The sequence below is a fragment of the Sturnus vulgaris genome, chromosome 18 (assembly GCF_052056855.1).
Source record: "Sturnus vulgaris isolate bStuVul1 chromosome 18, bStuVul1.hap1, whole genome shotgun sequence".
Taxonomy (NCBI): Eukaryota; Metazoa; Chordata; class Aves; order Passeriformes; family Sturnidae; genus Sturnus; species Sturnus vulgaris.
Genome location: NC_142260.1, coordinates 4109735 through 4125058, shown reverse-complemented (window position 1 = coordinate 4125058; position 15324 = coordinate 4109735). Strand labels below are relative to the sequence as shown.

At 57.6% G+C, this 15324-nt stretch overlaps 2 protein-coding genes across 4 annotated transcripts; both read left to right on the top strand.

Moving 5' to 3' along the window:
• Window positions 1-377: 377 nt before the first annotated feature.
• Window positions 378-10581, top strand: FNBP4 (formin binding protein 4). Of its 2 annotated transcripts, XM_088175447.1 has the most exons (17): window positions 378-518; window positions 677-757; window positions 1590-1726; window positions 1870-2065; window positions 2157-2307; window positions 2388-2505; window positions 2642-2980; window positions 3068-3278; window positions 5056-5174; window positions 7275-7379; window positions 7663-7796; window positions 8115-8212; window positions 8751-8932; window positions 9164-9394; window positions 9502-10032; window positions 10121-10278; window positions 10385-10581. In XM_088175447.1, exons 1-17 carry the CDS (start codon window positions 395-397, stop codon window positions 10473-10475), a joined length of 3006 nt encoding a protein of 1001 aa, XP_088031573.1. In that variant the 5' UTR covers window positions 378-394; the 3' UTR covers window positions 10476-10581. The 2 variants fall into 2 exon arrangements, with proteins under 2 accessions (XP_088031573.1, XP_014734136.2); XM_014878650.2 differs by lacking the exon at window positions 8115-8212 and having other exon boundaries at window positions 380-518; window positions 9081-9394.
• Window positions 10582-10726: 145 nt separating this feature from the next.
• AGBL2 (AGBL carboxypeptidase 2) lies at window positions 10727-15242 on the top strand. Of its 2 annotated transcripts, XM_014878649.2 has the most exons (13): window positions 10727-11687; window positions 11775-11900; window positions 12118-12198; window positions 12291-12398; window positions 12475-12625; window positions 12702-13466; window positions 13544-13706; window positions 13824-13950; window positions 14040-14137; window positions 14215-14324; window positions 14409-14475; window positions 14585-14671; window positions 14793-15242. In XM_014878649.2, the coding sequence occupies exons 1-13, from the start codon at window positions 11558-11560 to the stop codon at window positions 15225-15227; spliced, it is 2448 nt and encodes an 815-aa protein (XP_014734135.2). In that variant the 5' UTR covers window positions 10727-11557; the 3' UTR covers window positions 15228-15242. The 2 variants fall into 2 exon arrangements, with proteins under 2 accessions (XP_014734135.2, XP_088031578.1); XM_088175452.1 differs by having other exon boundaries at window positions 10727-11900.
• The last annotated feature ends 82 nt before the right edge of the window (window positions 15243-15324 follow it).

The following is a 15324-nucleotide window of genomic DNA, read 5'->3' as shown; positions in this document are numbered from 1 at the left end:
AGGGCCGGGATATAGGACAGGATGGAGTTGTAGGGCCCCGGGGAAGGATGGAGTTATATCCCCAGTGGATATAGCTCAAAGGAGGTTCAAGGGAAGGGGATATAGGATAATAAGGGGCTATAGCCCCCAGGAAGAACTATAAGATTGTGCTATGGGATAGCATGGCACCACAACCCTGTAGGGCAGCGCAGGGCTCAGGGATAGGGTGGGACTCTAGGATCAAGGGGCAGGACCGTGCTATGGGGCAGGACCGAGCATGGGGCTCTGCTCGTCCCCATCCATCGGGAGCGCGCGCGTTTTGCGGTGGCTCCGCCCCCTTTGGTGACGTAAACAGCCCGCCCTCTGCGCGCGGCGCGCGCGGCCACAGCCCTGAGGCGCAGCTGCCGCCGCCGCCATGGGGAAGAAGGCGCGGGCCGCGCCCGGGCGCCGGCCCATCCTGCAGCTCTCCCCGCCCGCGCCGCGCCGCGACGAGGCGGCGGGACCCGCGGGCGAGGGGGGCGACTCGGGCTCCGAACCGGGTAAGGCGAAGAAAGCGATTGGAGCGGGGGGCGCTTTGTTGGCGGGGCGCGGCCTAGTGCGGCCTAGCGCGGCCTAGCGGGACCGGGGGGTCCCGATCCGCTCTCCACCGCGATCGCCCCAGCTTGAGCACCCCGTAATTGACGCTTCTGCCCCGCAGATGAGCCCGAGACGGTGACGGAGCCGCCCCGCAACCCGCCCAATCCGCCGCCTCCCGCTCCTGCCGCGGTCAAGGCCACAGGTAAGGGAGCGCTCTGGGCTGAGACACGGGATTACATCTCCTTCTAAAAAACTAGGGGGAAAATTTCAGGATTTAGGGGTGCTTGCGGCCCCGATGCACAATAATGATAAAAAAATATGTTGGGAGTTCCGGTTATAAATGGGCCTTTTGTCTTAAATTTGGGGGAGGTTGATTCTCAGATGTCGTCTTTTAGGTCCGAAACATGAATTTTTTTAAAGTTCAAAATGTGGGGGGTTTGGTCCTAAAAGCGGTCTTTTGTCCTAAGTTTAGCCGGTTTTGATACTGGGTGTGGAGGCTTGGGTGTCCTAAATGTATGGGGTTGGTCCTTTGTGTGGTTTGGCTTTTTTTTTTTGGTCGTATATATGGAATTTTGGTCCTAAAAGTGTAAGACTGTGAGGTTCCAAATAGTTTTTGGAGGTGCCAAGTGTGGGTTTTCTGGTTCTAAGCGTGGTAGGTTTTGTGCTAAACAGAGGATTTTTTATGGCACTGTGCTTGTTACCCTGTTTTTAATACAGGGTAATTATTCAAGTTTAACTATTATTTTTAAGGGAAAATAATTAACCCTTACCTAAATAATTCACTTTGGTGCTGGACTTGTTTCCATTTGAATTATTTTAATGGTGCTGTTATTTCCCAAGAGGCGATTGCTCATTTTTAAATGCATTTTATTACTGGCTCTTGTACTGATTCACCCCAGGCTGTCCCTGGCACTTGTAACAGGGGCTATTCCCTCTGGGATGACAGTGGCACCTGGAGCAGAGTGTAGGGGGTGGGATGCAGTGCCCTGTGCCAGCAGGAGGATTCCCCTGAGGATTGACTCTCCCTTCTCCAGGAGGTTTGTGCCTGCTGGGTGCCTATGCTGACAGTGATGATGAGGAGGGTGAGACCCTGGACAAGCCAGCCCGTTCCACAGATGCCAACGGCAGCAATTCCACTGACATCGACAGCACCCTGGCAAACTTCCTGGCTGTGAGTGCCACTCCAGCGAGGACAAAGGGAGGAAGGGGTGACGGGAGGAGGGGAGTTTCAAGGTCTAAGACATTGTCCTCATCTAGTAAGTGCTTTGATTTGGCTTGGGATTTGAAGCTCATGGTGAGATGCTGTTTTTACAGGAGATCGATGCCATCACGGCCCCTCCACAGCCTGCTGAGCCCACCACTGCCTCCTCTTCCTCCTCCTCTGTGCCACCCCCCACGCCTCCCCGCCCAGAGCCAAAGGATTCAGGCCCATCGTCAGGCACAGCCAACGGCACAGGCTCGGCACCAGCCCCGGAGTGGCAGTATGACACCCAGTGCTCACTGGCCGGAGGTGAGCACCATTCCTCTCTCCAAAGGGGGTGCTGACAAACGGATGTCACTGGGGACGGGGGAATGACAGGCTGTCCTTGTCCCTCTGGCAGTGGGAGAGCTGGAGATGGGTGACTGGCAGGAAGTGTGGGATGAGAACACCGGCTGCTACTACTATTGGAACACCCAGAGCAACGAGGTGACCTGGGAGCTGCCGCAGTACCTGGCAACGCAGGTCCAGGGCCTGCAGCATTACCAGCACAGGTGGGCAAGACCTCCAGGATGTTGTCCTGTGGGATGTTGTCCCAATCCCGCCCTTCATTCCCTCTCTTCTTCCTCAACAGCACTGTGGCAGGCACCAACGGCAGCTTCATGGCAGCCACGGAGCCATTCCCTCAGGAGAAGGGGACCCCAGGCAGCGCTAGCCGTGGGACCAGCCTCAGCAAGTGGGAGGTAAAGAAGGTCAGTCATGGGGCTTGCAGGCTTCCTTGGAAGCAGCTGGGATGCTCTGCTCCATCCACAACCCTAGGAAGGGCCTGGCAGCATGGGCTGTTTCCCGAGCAGCTGCCAAAAAGCTCACACAAAGTTCATTCCACAGGAAGTGAATGAAGGAGTGCAGGCTCTCTCCAACAGTGAGGAAGAGCGGAAAGGAGTGGCTGCAGCCCTCCTGGCCCCACTCTTGCCTGACGTGGTGAAGGAGGAAGAGGAGCGCTGGAGAAGGAAAGTGATCTGCAAAGAGGAGGTTGAGCCGCCTCTGGAAGAGGAGGCAAAAGCGGAAGAGGCACCAGCTGCCCCAGAAGAGCCAGAGCCCAGCAGGGACCCCCTGGAAGACACGGGGCAGGAGGATCTGTGCAGCGTGGTGCAGTCGGGGGAGAGCGCGGAGGAGGAGGAGGAGCAGGACACACTCGAGCTGGAGATGGTGCTGGAGAGGAAAAAGGTAAGGGGAGAAGTTTGTCCTGGAAACAGAGCCACACACACAGCCACAGTATTGCTGGGAATAAACTGGAATGTGGTGTCTCGGCAGGCAGAGCTGCGTGCCTTGGAGGAAGGTGATGGCAGCGTTTCGGGCTCCAGCCCGCTCTCCGATGGGAGCCAGTCGGCCTCGCAGGATGCATCCCGCAGGCTGGCCTCCAAGCGAGGGAAATGGAAACTCTTTGTGGGAGCCGCCAGCCCCGAGTCTGCCAGTCGAGGCTCCAGCAAAACGGGCCGGGAGAGCCCAGAAGCAGGAGAAGCAGGTAATTGGAAAGGCTGCCTTTGGAGGGAGGAGCAGGGGGTCTCCTTTCCCTGAAGACTCGCAGAGCAGAGCCGGGAAGGGCCATGAGGTATGTGTGCCAGGTCGGGACAGGCTGAGGGGTGGCCATGTCACAGCTCAGCCTCACTGGGATAAGCTGCTCCTCTGCCATGGTCTCCCTATCCTAATTACCCACATTAGGAGAAGAGTGGTTCCTTGGGAGAAGGGACACAGGTAGTGGCTGCCTCACTTCCCATTGCCTTCCTGTTCCTCCCCACATGACTAATCTAGCCTGCAGCACACTGGGAGCTGTCATGCTCCACTTCTGAAGTTCAGTTTCTGAGCTGCCTGGTGCCAAATTCCAGCTGAAGTGTCCCTGGAGCCACTCTAGGACCCCACACTCAGTGTGTAGGGAATGTAACTCCAGCCCTTGTGGCAAGGCAGCCCCTGTTTCTGTGGGGCTGGTTCAACTCGGGGTGTGTGTGGATATATCAGTCATACACGACTACCCCTCATGTTCCTGTTGCATCCCCAGTGCTGTGCTTCCCAAAATGCACCAGCTGTAGCATTTTAAGAGGCACTCTGTGCCCACCAGCTCTGGGAGTCCCAGATTGTAGAGTCATGGAGTTTTTCATTTTGGAAATGCCCTCTGAGGTCATGGGAGTCCAGCTGTTCCCCCAGCTTTGCTAAGGCCACCACTAACCCATATCCCCAAGTGCCACATCTTCATGACTTTTAAATTCCTGCAGGGATGGGGACTCTACCACATCCCTGAGCAGCCTGTGCAAGGGTCTAACAGCTCTTTGCATTAAGAAGTTTTCCCCAATATCCAAGTTAAACCACCCTAAGACAAGGCTGTTTTTTCTTGTCCTGTCTCTTGTTCCCTGGGAGCACAGAAAGCTGAATGAAACTGCTTTTCCAAGGAAAGGCTGGTACAGAAGTGCCTGCAGCAGGCTGTGTCCTGCTGGAGTGGCAGTTCGTGCCTGTCCCATTCCAGGGTTCATGTGGCGCTGAGGCACCTCTGCTTCAGGCGGGAGCATGAGCTGGGTGACAGCTCTGGCATTAAATCAGTGATGTCATTTTTGCATAGGAAAAGGAATGGTTTTGCCGGAGGGCTTTCCAAATAACCCTGAAGCCAGCTCTTCCTAGCAGCACCAGATTCCACCTTAACCTGGGGAACAACAAGCTGTCATTCCAAAATAACCTATTTAAATTGAGCACCCTGCTGCTGGAGGGTGATTTAGGGAAGTGTCCTGCCTTCCAGCACCAGGACATGCTGAGAATTGGGGTTTCTTTCCCCAGAGGCCTATGGGACTCTGTCACAAACTTCCTTCCTTGGAATTGATTGCTTTGACAGTGAGTTGGTCATCTGAAGGCAAGATCTGATATTGGCAGCTTTTGGGGACCTCTTCAGTCTTTCGTAATTAACTTATTGAATACCTAGTACCTGTTACTGACAGATTATTAAGATGACAGATTTTGGGGGTTAGTCTCTTCCCTGATACCAGATTTTCCAGGCTTTGCCTCATTGCTGCTTTGCACTGTAGCAGCTCTAACTCTCCCCATGTTATCTTTCTCGAAGGATCCCCACCACCAAAACACAGAGCAGTGACCATCTCTCCTTTTTAATTTCAGAGTCTTGTCTCTGGCTCTGGTGGGTACTAACTCTTTGCCCACTGTTGCTCACATTGGCTTTGTTCCAGGCACAGTGTCCAGCCAGCTGCTGGAGCTGCCAGGGTGGTGGTGGGAGAAGGACTGACCTGTCCTTCCTTCTCCTGCAGCCCCAAGCACGGAAGCAACTGATCCGAGCTCAGACAAAGAGGCAGAATCTGAGGAGCCCCAGGAAAAAAACAAATCACAAGGGGCTCCAAAAATGGAAGAGGAGGAGCAGGATCTGAAGGTATGGAAAGGCAGAGGTGCGTGTCCATGAGATAAGGGATGTGATGGGTGCTCCAGCTACCAGCAGGAACAAGGGACACACTGGCTCCCCCAGCCACCTCTTCCCTGGGAACACCGGAGCTTTGGGCTCTGGATTTGGCCCACCTGAAGCTTTTAAAGCTCAGATCCCGGTGTGGCTGCGGGAAGAGTTTGTGAAGGAAGGGCTATGCAGGACTGGGACAATATCCTGTGTCCAGTAGGATTCAGCAGCAGAAGCTTGAATGAAAGGAGGGTGCGGGGGGGCAAAGACTGAGCCCTGGGTGTTGTTGTGACAGAGAACAACCAGTTTGATCTTGACTTTGTTTTCATCAATAACGATATTCCAGTCTCTGGCCCGGTCAGTCGTCCCGTTTCCAGGCTGAAGACTCCTCGTCCGTAATCTCTCCGTTTCTTGAGGCTGACGGTACCGCTCTGCCCTTCGCCCGGCATTACTTTTAGATGCAAGCTGGGGAAGCCCTGGGGATTTCTGCAGCATCCTGCTGATAGCTCTTCTCTGAGCCTTGGTTTGCTCCTTTGGCTGCACTGGATCAAGTCCCTGATCTATAGCAGAGCTCCAGGCTCTAGGGCAGTATGACAGAGCAGCAGGGGTGATCTTTTCTGTTTGTCCTTTAGTCCCCATGTCACTTGTTACCCTGAGAACTCCTGCAGCCTAAAATTTGGCTCTGGAGTAATTCTGTGACATTGGGAAATGTTGTCACCTCACTGTGGCAGATGGGGAATCACCAGCTCATGGTGGAGCCTGGGTAGAACCTGCAGTGAGAGTTGCCCATCCTTGTCCTCATTTCCCACCACTTAAATAATTTTTCTGGTGTGAAAGGGAAGGTCCTTTTGTCCTTGTGAAAAATTCCCCATCTCTCCCGTTAAACAGCTCCTTAAAGGATTTTGAGACGTGACATTCCCAGACCAAAACTGAGCGTCCCTCAGTGCAGCATCCATCTGAGACCTGATTTTTAAATTAATTTACTTAAATAGAAAGAATAAAAGCGTGTAGCAGGGCTGGACTCACTGGTCCCCTCTGCTGTCCCCCCTCCTTCCGATCCCAGTGAGAGCTGTGACGGACCATGTGGTGCTTTTCCATGCAGGATTCCCTTAGAGCTGTCGGAGGAATGCCGGCTCCCTGGGTAACCAGTACCGTTTGCTCATCGGGTTGGGATCTCTATGGTTACAGGAGCTGTGCTGGGGCCACCGCTCCCAAGTCACCCTCTGCTCCAGGATGTTCCCTGGCTTCTCCAGAGCCACATTACCATGGGAATTCATATGCCTGCCTTGGTCTTCTCTAGGGCTTGCTTGTCTGGCCCATCTTCTCTCTGGAGACAGATGCTTCCTTGGTGGCTTTGGTGGACATTCCAAAGCCTCTTCTGAGGAGTGAAGTTAAAAGCAGACGTTTTTAGAGCCCTCCTTAAAGCGATGGTGATGTCACTTGCAGAAATCCCTGTTCCTGTTCTTGGTTCCTTTCTGGCTTGTGGCTGCTTTCATGCAATGCCTTCAGTCAGGGGGACGGACACAGGAATCTCCATGTCCCCACATGGGAGGTTTCACTCCCATGGGACGCTGGAGTTGAGGAGCCATGGTCACCATGAGCTGACCTGAGTTCTGATGTAGCTGCTGCCTCTGCTCTGGAGTAAATCCAGAGCTGTTAGCCCTTTCTAGTGCTTTCTAGAGCTAGTTACTCTGGAAAGCAGTTATTTACAGAACCTGGAATGACATCCTGGTCCGTTTATTTGGAAAGCATTCTTAGATATCTGCCGTGACAATGGTTCTGCTCTAACTCCAAAGTACCGGAGCTGCCTGAGCCCATGCTGTCCTTCCGCACACAGTCAGGTGCAGTCCGTGGAGGAGCTGTCACCCAGCCAGCCACACTGCCCTGTCCCTGGGGTTCAGGATGTAGCAGGACTTCACAGAGGGGGTGACAGGCACACAGGGCCAGGGTGGCACATCTCGATCCCTCCAGGCTGAGGGGCTGTGGGTGGTTCCGAGCGGTGTTTCCCGAGAGCCGCAGGGCCACAGCTGCCCGATGCTGCTCCCAGAGGGCAGCTCTTGACTCTGCCCTTTCTCCTGGCAGTTTCAGATTGGAGAGCTGGCAAATACTCTGACTAGTAAATTGGAGTTCCTGGGCATCAACAGACAATCTATCTCCAACTTCCACATGTTGCTGTTGCAGACAGAGGTAACCGAGCCTTCGCCCCTCGCTCCGGCCTTGTGTTCCAGAGCGGATCGGATGCAATCCGCCGTCACTCGCGCCGGTGCTGCGTGAGCCTCATGGCGCCTCGCTGCGCGGGGCCCTCCCTTCCTCGGCGGGGGGAGAGCGTGGCTTGGCGCGGAGGCAGGGTCTCCTCCTCCTGGCCTCCCGCGTCCCGTGCCGGAAGGGAGCCTCCCGATCCTCGAGTCCCGTCCCCCCCGGGGCCGCTGGCAGCCCACCTCAACGGCTTCCCCCGGTTCTTGCCCTCTAGACCCGCATTGCAGACTGGCGAGAAGGTGCTCTCAATGGAAACTACCTCAAACGCAAACTTCAAGACGCAGCCGAACAGCTTAAACAATACGAAATAAACGCCACCCCTAAAGGCTGGTCCTGCCACTGGGACAGGTACGCGCTCTCCTCCTTTCTCACCTTTCATCTCTGACATCTCAGACATGATTTGTGACCATCAACCACCCGACGACGCTGGCGCCGTCCCTCTGGCAGACTGAGAGCGGCTTCTGTTAGTGCTGGGCAGGCAGAGAAACGTCCGGCACTCGCAGAGTTTGGGCCGGCCACCAAACTGGAGGATCCAAACGGAGTGCCCAGTGCTTTGCGACGGAGCCAATTTGATGGACAGAGCTGGTTGTCCCTCTTGCGAGTGTTCAGCGCTGTGGAGGGCGGGCCTGGGGGGTCGCGCATGCGAGAGCTCTGTGAACTTTGCAGGATCTCTGGATCAGCTCTTCTGACCAACAGCTCTTCCAAAGGACAAACTTCAACTCACCGACGGAATGAAGAACAAGATTTCTGTCTCCTGCCAGCAGGTCAGACCCAAACATTTCTTTGTCTATTTGGCTTTCTTGATTAATTTTCCTTTGTTTGAAATCTTTGCTCTTTTGTTTTTCAGCTCCCAGATCCGCTCCCTCTCTCTAGCATTCACTGTGTGTTTGACACCAAGAGTATCATAAAAAACTCTGCGCACCATGGGGTAGGGGGGCAGCCGCTTCCCTCCATTGGGCTGTTCCCCGGTGCCTCTTCTCGGAGGGTGACTTTCAGCCAAGGCCGTGCTGAAAGTCCCAATGTTAGCAAGACGTCACCAGCGTTCCCGGCCCTCCCCTCCCTCGGAGCGGGGGGCTCAGGGCGACGTTCCCGCAGCCAGCGATAGCAAATAGCTTTGAGCGAGTCGGCTCGGGCCTCTCCTGCCTCTGTCCTCAAAGTTGTTTGTTGTGTGTGGGAGAGTGGCAGCCCTGCTGCACGAGGGTCTCCCCTGCGAGAGCGCACTGCTGTCGTGGGCAGGCCCGCCTTGGAGTGTCAGGGGCGGAGAAGGGAAGCTGAAGCCTCCTTCTCTTTCTTGTGATCTAGGGAGCATAGACGCTATTTCTATGTTAACGAGCGCTCGGGAGAGTCGCAATGGGAGTTCCCCGACGGGGAGGACGAAGAGGAGGGACAGCAAGGCGCCGTTGACAGAAAACCCGACGGTCCTCCAAAGCCACCTCCCAAAGACAAAGAAGAGCACACCGAGGGGCCTGCCGAGCGCCCTGCAGGTACACCTCACTGGCAGAGGGGGCCCTGGCCCCAGAGCGGGGGGTGGGGACCAGGGCAGTACACGGTGGTGGTTCCTCCAAGGTGGAGGAGCAGGTGGTACAGACCATAGTCTGGGCATTCAAGCCTGTGTTAATGTGTGTTCTTCAGGCTCCCTTTGTAAAGAATCCTTCTCAGGCCAAGTTCCTGCTACGTCTCTTATGCCGCTCACTCCATTTTGGACTCTGCTTCAGTCCTCTGTCCCAGTCCTCCAACCTCCCTTGCCTTTGGAAATGCCTCCACCGCCTCCACCGCCCCCAGACTCACCCCCACCACCTCCACCACCACCCCCACCGCCTGGAGAAGATGGGGAGATCCAGGAAGTGGAGATGGAAGATGAGGGTGGCGAGGAGCCACCTGCCCCAGGAACAGAGGAAGATGCTCCCCTGAAGTCCCTGGTGCGCCCTGCTGCCAGCAGCAGCCAGGTGAGGAGTGAAGCCTGGACTCCAGTGATTCCAGAGTGTTAGACTCTTGAGAAATGGGTGTGTAATGGTGCTTCTGGCTCAACACTCACCTCGGCACTCTCTTCCAGGCCACTGTCGATCCAAGCCCAACCCCGCTGCTCTCAGCCAAGCCGCAGAAGAGGAAAGCAGTGGAGATGAGCCCGGGGCTGATGCAGCGCACAGCCACCATTGGCAGCTGCCCCGTCATCTACAGCCAGCCCCTGATGGCCACGGGCAAGTACCAGCCATCAGCCGTGCCCTTGGCCTCCCTGAGGCCACGCCAGCGCCTCCAGAGCGAGATCCAGGGACGCCCCAACCTCCGCATGGCTCCAGGCCATGCTGGCCCTCAGCCCACGGCGCTGGGGCTGCAGTCCAGCTACTTGGGTGTGACGGGACCTGCTGCACCTTCCATGATGGGATACTCGGAGTGCGCTGTGCCTGGCAGCCTGGCCACCACAGCCACCACGCAGCCGACACCAGCACGGGGAGCCCTGCCAGCCACGGGCACTGCAGCCGAGCAGCCACCTCCCCCACCACCCCCACAGACACCCCCACCGCCCACCCCCAAGGCGCCGCCGCCTCCAGAGAAGGAGAAGCCAAGGAAGGGGCGCAAGGACAAGGTAGGATGGATGGGCGATCCCACACCAACGCTGTTCCTTCCTTCCTCCCTCTCCAGCCATGCTCACCAGTGTTATTTTTGTGGCACAGAGCAAGAAGGGCAAGACAAAAATGCCATCGTTGGTGAAGAAGTGGCAAAGTATCCAGCGGGAGCTGGATGAGGAGGAGAATTCCAGTTCCAGCGAGGAGGACCGGGAGACCACAGCCCAGCGGCGCATCGAGGAGTGGAAGCAGCAGCAGCTGATGAGGTACAGACCCTGGGGGCTGGCACCAGGACATTTCCTTGTCGCTTGTAAAGGTGGGGGACCCATGAGAGGGCCATCTGGGTGCTGACATCCCGTTTTATCCCTGCAGTGGCATGGCCGAGAGGAACGCCAACTTCGAGGCACTGCCAGAGGACTGGCGCTCACGGCTGAAGCGGAGGAAAACGGCCTCAAGCACATGAGGCATGCAGTGCCGTGCCCACCTCTTGGGGTTTTTTTTGTTTTGTTTTTTTTTACAGATGTACAGTTCCTTTGATCATTGTCCAATAAATTGTAGCAGTTTGGGAAGTGCCATCTCATTGATGCTGGTGAGGGCGGATGGTAGATGAGGATGGGGAGCACAACAGATCCCTGTAATCCACAAGTACAAGTTGGATGGGCATGTGGATTGTGGAGGTCAGGAAGGCTCTGCAGAGGAAACTGAGCTGGCTGAATTGAAGGACTGAGACTAAAAGTGTGAGGGTAAAGGCCAAGTGCCAGACCTACACTTGGGTCACATAAACTCTGTGGAATGCTCCAGGCTGGGGGAAGAGGCTGAAGAGCTGGGAAGGGCCTTAGGGGTACTGGTGAGAGCAGCTGAACATGAGCCTAGGTGGGCAAAAGGCAATGGCACCTGGGCTGTCCCAGCATTGGTGTGGCCACAGGTGTGTCCCCTGTTCTGGCACTGCTGAGCCACCTCCAGCCCTGGGGACAGATCTGGAACCCTCATGGCAAGAGACGGCTGTCCAAAGAAAGGAAAGGAGCAGGGGAAGGGTCTGGAATACTAGGAGGAGCTGAGAAGCCTGGAGAAAAGGAAGCTCAGGGGAGACCTGGCTCTCCCACAACTCCCTGGCAAGAGAGTGCAGCCAGGGGATGTGTCAGGCTCTGCTGCCGGGGAACAAGGGACAGGACAGCCTCAAGCTCTGTTTGTCTAACTCTGAGGTTAGACATGAGGAGGAATTTGTTCATAGAAACAAATGGTGTCAGACATCGGAACGGACTGCTCAGGAATGTGGTGGAGTCCCCAGCCCTGGAGGTGTCCAAGGAATGACTGGACATAGTACTCGGTGCTCTGGTCTGGGTGACAAGGTGGGGATTGGTCACAGGTTGGGCTCAACCATCCTAGAGGTGTTTTCCAACCTTAAGGACTCTGTGAAATCCCTCTGGCTCCTTTCCCAGCTCTGCTCCAGGACCGCCCCATTCCTCCCTGTAGCTCAGCAACCACGTGCCAGCCCAGCAGTGACACTGCCACTGCTGTTCCGGGTCTCCCGGAGACCTTACAGCCATGGAGCCCACAGGGCGCCGGGCTGCCCAGGGAGGGGAGGGGGCTCCGGGGAGGTTTGGTGGGGGACAGATCCTGAAGCCGTATGACAGCTTCATCCGCACCCACCTGCGCTTCTATGGCTACTTCCGAGGTGAGCCCTGGCCACTGTGCGGCGTCCCCTCCTGTCCCTGGGCTGTGTCCCCTCCTGTTCCCTGGCTGCAAGATGCTTCTCCCCAAGATGAGAAGACGGGCAGGGAAGAGACTGCCATGTCCCCGGGGGAATCCTCCGGGCAGCATTCCAAGGCATCCACCATGGGCAACACCGGCGCTGGCTGGCAGCGAGGTCCTGGGTACAAGCCAAACCGTGAGTGAGATCCTACAGCCCTTCACAGCTCCCCAGCACAGCAGGAGTGGGGGGAGGGTCTCTCTCTGTCCCTGCCTTGGTTTTGGGGGATGCCCCTACCCCAACCACACTGGAGACCCCCAGTCCTTCCCAGTGCTCTTGCAGCCCCCAGGGTGGTGGAGCAGGTCCCCCCACCAGGGCAGGCTGGCCCCCTCAATGAAGCCCTGGATGTCTCCAGGAGAACCACAGGCTCCATTCTTCCCTGCTCCCCGCTGGCCTGTGGAGTGTGAAGTCATCCAGGAGACGATTGAGCACATTGGTGAGGGGATTCTCCAGCTGTCTCTCTGCCCCACTCCTGTGCCAGACCCCTGTTGTGTGTATGGCATTTGAATCTATGTCCCCCTCTCCCAGAGTGGGTGCCCCCCAAACCGGAGCCCTTCTGCCCACCCATGGGCCCGGAGCAGCCCGTGTACAGCCTCAGTGAGGAGCAGGGCACCACTGTCTACCACTCCAGCCCAGGTAATGGAGCACAGGCAGCATCCCTGAGTGTCTCTGCTCTCCCCAGACCTCCACCACTGTCCCTGCTTCCCCACAGCACTCCAGGGCTCCTGCTTTACCCGTGCTCGGGTTGGGGGGGCCCCGGGGCCACTCTCCTCGCCAGCAGCCCCCTTGGAAGGTCCACAGGACACCACGCTGCTCTTCGAGTCCCGCTTTGAGAGTGGGAACCTCCAGAAGGCCATTAAGGTGTAAGACAGAAGCCGGAGGGCATGGGGCCTCTCGTGCCAAGCCTGGATCTGGAGCACAGCCCTTCCCTCCACACAGGGGTCCCTACGAGTATGTGCTGATGCTGCAGCCGGACCTGTACACGGCCAAACACACACAGTGGTTCTACTTCCGTGTCCAAAACACACGACAGGAGCCACTCTACCGCTTCACCATCGCCAACATGGCCAAGCCCAAGAGCCTCTACGGCCAGGGCCTGCAGCCCCTGCTCTACTCCCAGCAGGATGCCCAGAGCCGTGGCATAGGCTGGCGCCGGGTTGGGACTGACATCTGCTACTGCCGTGGCAGTGCAGGGGAGCCACCGCTGTTCCGGCTCAGCTGGACAGTGCGCTTCCCGCATGACAGCGACACGTGCTTCTTCGCCGCCTGCTATCCCTACACCTACTCGGACCTGCAGCGCTACCTGCGTGCACTGGTGGCCGACCCGTTGCGCTCCCAGTACTGCACTGTGCAGGCACTCTGCCGCAGCCTGGCCGGCAACAGCGTGTACCTGCTGACCATCACCAGCCCAGGTGGCACAGCCGGCAAGCGGGTGGTGGTGGCGAGCGCCCGCGTGCACCCTGGAGAGAGCGGCGGCTCCTGGGCCATGAGGGGATTCCTTGATTTCCTGCTTAGCGGCCATGCAGACGCGCAGCTCCTGCGCCGCCTCTTCGTCTTCAAGGTGGTGCCGATGCTCAACCCCGATGGGGTGGTCGTGGGCAACTCCCGCTGCTCCCTGGCGGGACGGGATCCCAACAGGGCCTACGGGATGGCACTTCCCGGCTCCTTCCCTGGTGTGTGGCACCTGCGGGCCATGGTGCAGAGGTGAGGTGGGTGTGGGGAGCTGGTGGGATGAGGCCATTCCCGTGGCAGTGCTGGTGGCCATATCCTGATGCATGCAGGGTGCTGGAGGAGCGAGAGGTGATGCTGTACTGCGACTTCCATGGGCACAGCCGGAAGAACAATGTCTTCATGTACGGCTGCGATGCCGGCGGGGATGGCACTGGGACACGGCTGCGCCAGCGCGTGTTCCCCCTGATGCTGAGCAAAAACGCCCCCAACAAGGTGGGACATGGATGCCTCAGAGCCATCTGTTGCAGAGACAGTGGGAACGCAGTCACCGTGCTGCTTCCTGAGCTGTCCCTGTGGGGTTGGATCCCCTCTGACCCTGGGGCCGCCCAGTTCTCTTTTTCCAGCTGCAAGTTCCAGGTGCAGAAGAGCAAAGAGCGGACAGGTCGGGTCTCCATGTGGCGCCTGGGCGTCTCCCACAGCTACACCCTAGAGGTGGCTTTCAGTGGCTCCACGCTGGGTGAGGGGCTGCCACGGCCATGGGGACAGTGCTGGGGGGGGTCCTGAGTTGGGGAGCTGCCCTAGTTTCCTTTTCCCTGTCCTCTCCAGGTGGAAGGAAGTCCCACTTTAGCAAGGAGGACCTGGAGTCATTGGGTCGCCTCTTCTGTGACACCCTGCTTGACTTCTGTAACCCTGCACCTGCCAAGGTGGGCTTGCACCTGGCCCAGGGTGCCCTGGTGCCGTGAGACCACGGTGACACTGTGACACTGTCACTGTCCCTCAGCTCCAGCAGTGCCTGGTGGAGGTGGATGTGCTGCTGCAGCAGCAGATGGGTCGGGAGCCAGGCTCTGGAGGCAGCTGGAGCAATGTGTCCCTCTCAGAGCTTGAGTCCAGGTATGTCATCCCCTGTCACCCTATGTCACCTCGTGTCACCCCGTGGTGCCACTAGTGACTGCAGATAGTTCTTTCCCCTTGCAGCACCAGTGGCTCCGACAGCTCCGTGTCCGACGAGATCCCAGATGACTTCCACAGCCCCGACAGGCCGGTGAGTCCCCGTGTGACACCAGTCTTGAAGTGGGAGGGACACAGAGCCAGGGTAGAACAAGGTGACAGAGGGAGCAGAAATCTCAGTGCCACTTTACCACCTGGCACAGATGGAGCCACGCAGGAGGAAGCGGCTGCAGAGACGGAGAGCAAGGAATGGCCTGCGCCAAACCAACCGGAGCGGTAGCAGGATCCTGGTGAGCCTGGAGCTACCACAGTCCATCCAGGCCTGAGGGGGTCCTTCATCCTGCAGGAACACTTGTCCCCAGTGCTGTCCCACCTCTCAAGTAGGACTGACTTCTCTTCTCTGTCCCGCAGGCTGGGACCCGCAGGCATCCAGTTCTTCCTGGTGTCCAGAATGGAGGTGGCAGTGTGGGAGAGAAGCCCAGAGCCAGCTCCAATGTCACCTTTCCCAGGGCAGCTGGAGCAGAGCATGGCCTCCGTGCCATTGCAGGAAAGGTGCCTGGAACTCACTCTGGAGAGGCTCTTCCCATGGCACCCGAAGCAGGGAATGGCCACTGTGCCACCATGGGAAGGCATCAGCTGGACAGTGGCACAAGTGCTGCGACACACTGCAAACCACCACTGAGCCCCTGCCACAGTGGTGCCACCAGTGGCTATTCCCGAGATCCAGCCGTGGGAGCAATGCTGGGGCCATCCTGGCAGCGGGGTGGGCGCAGGCCGAGGGACAGGACACGTCCCCTCACTGTCCCTCCAGTGGCCTCACGCTGCTGTGCCTGCACTCGGCAGTAAAGATGCTGCCACCTCCATGTCTGTGCCTGGTGCTTCCTGTTCTCATTGCGATGTCCCCTCAGTGGTCCCCCTTGTCTTTGAGCCCGGCCAGGGTTGC

Excerpts from the sequence above, each read along its gene's own strand:
- FNBP4 (XM_088175447.1), top strand. The coding sequence starts at position 395 with ATGGGGAAGAAGGCGCGGGCCGCGCCCGGGCGCCGGCCCATCCTGCAG. Across the intron at positions 2,981-3,067 it reads TGGTGCTGGAGAGGAAAAAG|GCAGAGCTGCGTGCCTTGGA; the intron begins GTAAGGGGAGAA and ends GTGTCTCGGCAG. Across the intron at positions 10,279-10,384 it reads AAGCAGCAGCAGCTGATGAG|TGGCATGGCCGAGAGGAACG; the intron begins GTACAGACCCTG and ends TTATCCCTGCAG.
- AGBL2 (XM_088175452.1), top strand. The coding sequence starts at position 11,558 with ATGGAGCCCACAGGGCGCCGGGCTGCCCAGGGAGGGGAGGGGGCTCCG. Across the intron at positions 13,467-13,543 it reads CTGCGGGCCATGGTGCAGAG|GGTGCTGGAGGAGCGAGAGG; the intron begins GTGAGGTGGGTG and ends TGATGCATGCAG. Across the intron at positions 14,476-14,584 it reads TCCACAGCCCCGACAGGCCG|ATGGAGCCACGCAGGAGGAA; the intron begins GTGAGTCCCCGT and ends CACCTGGCACAG.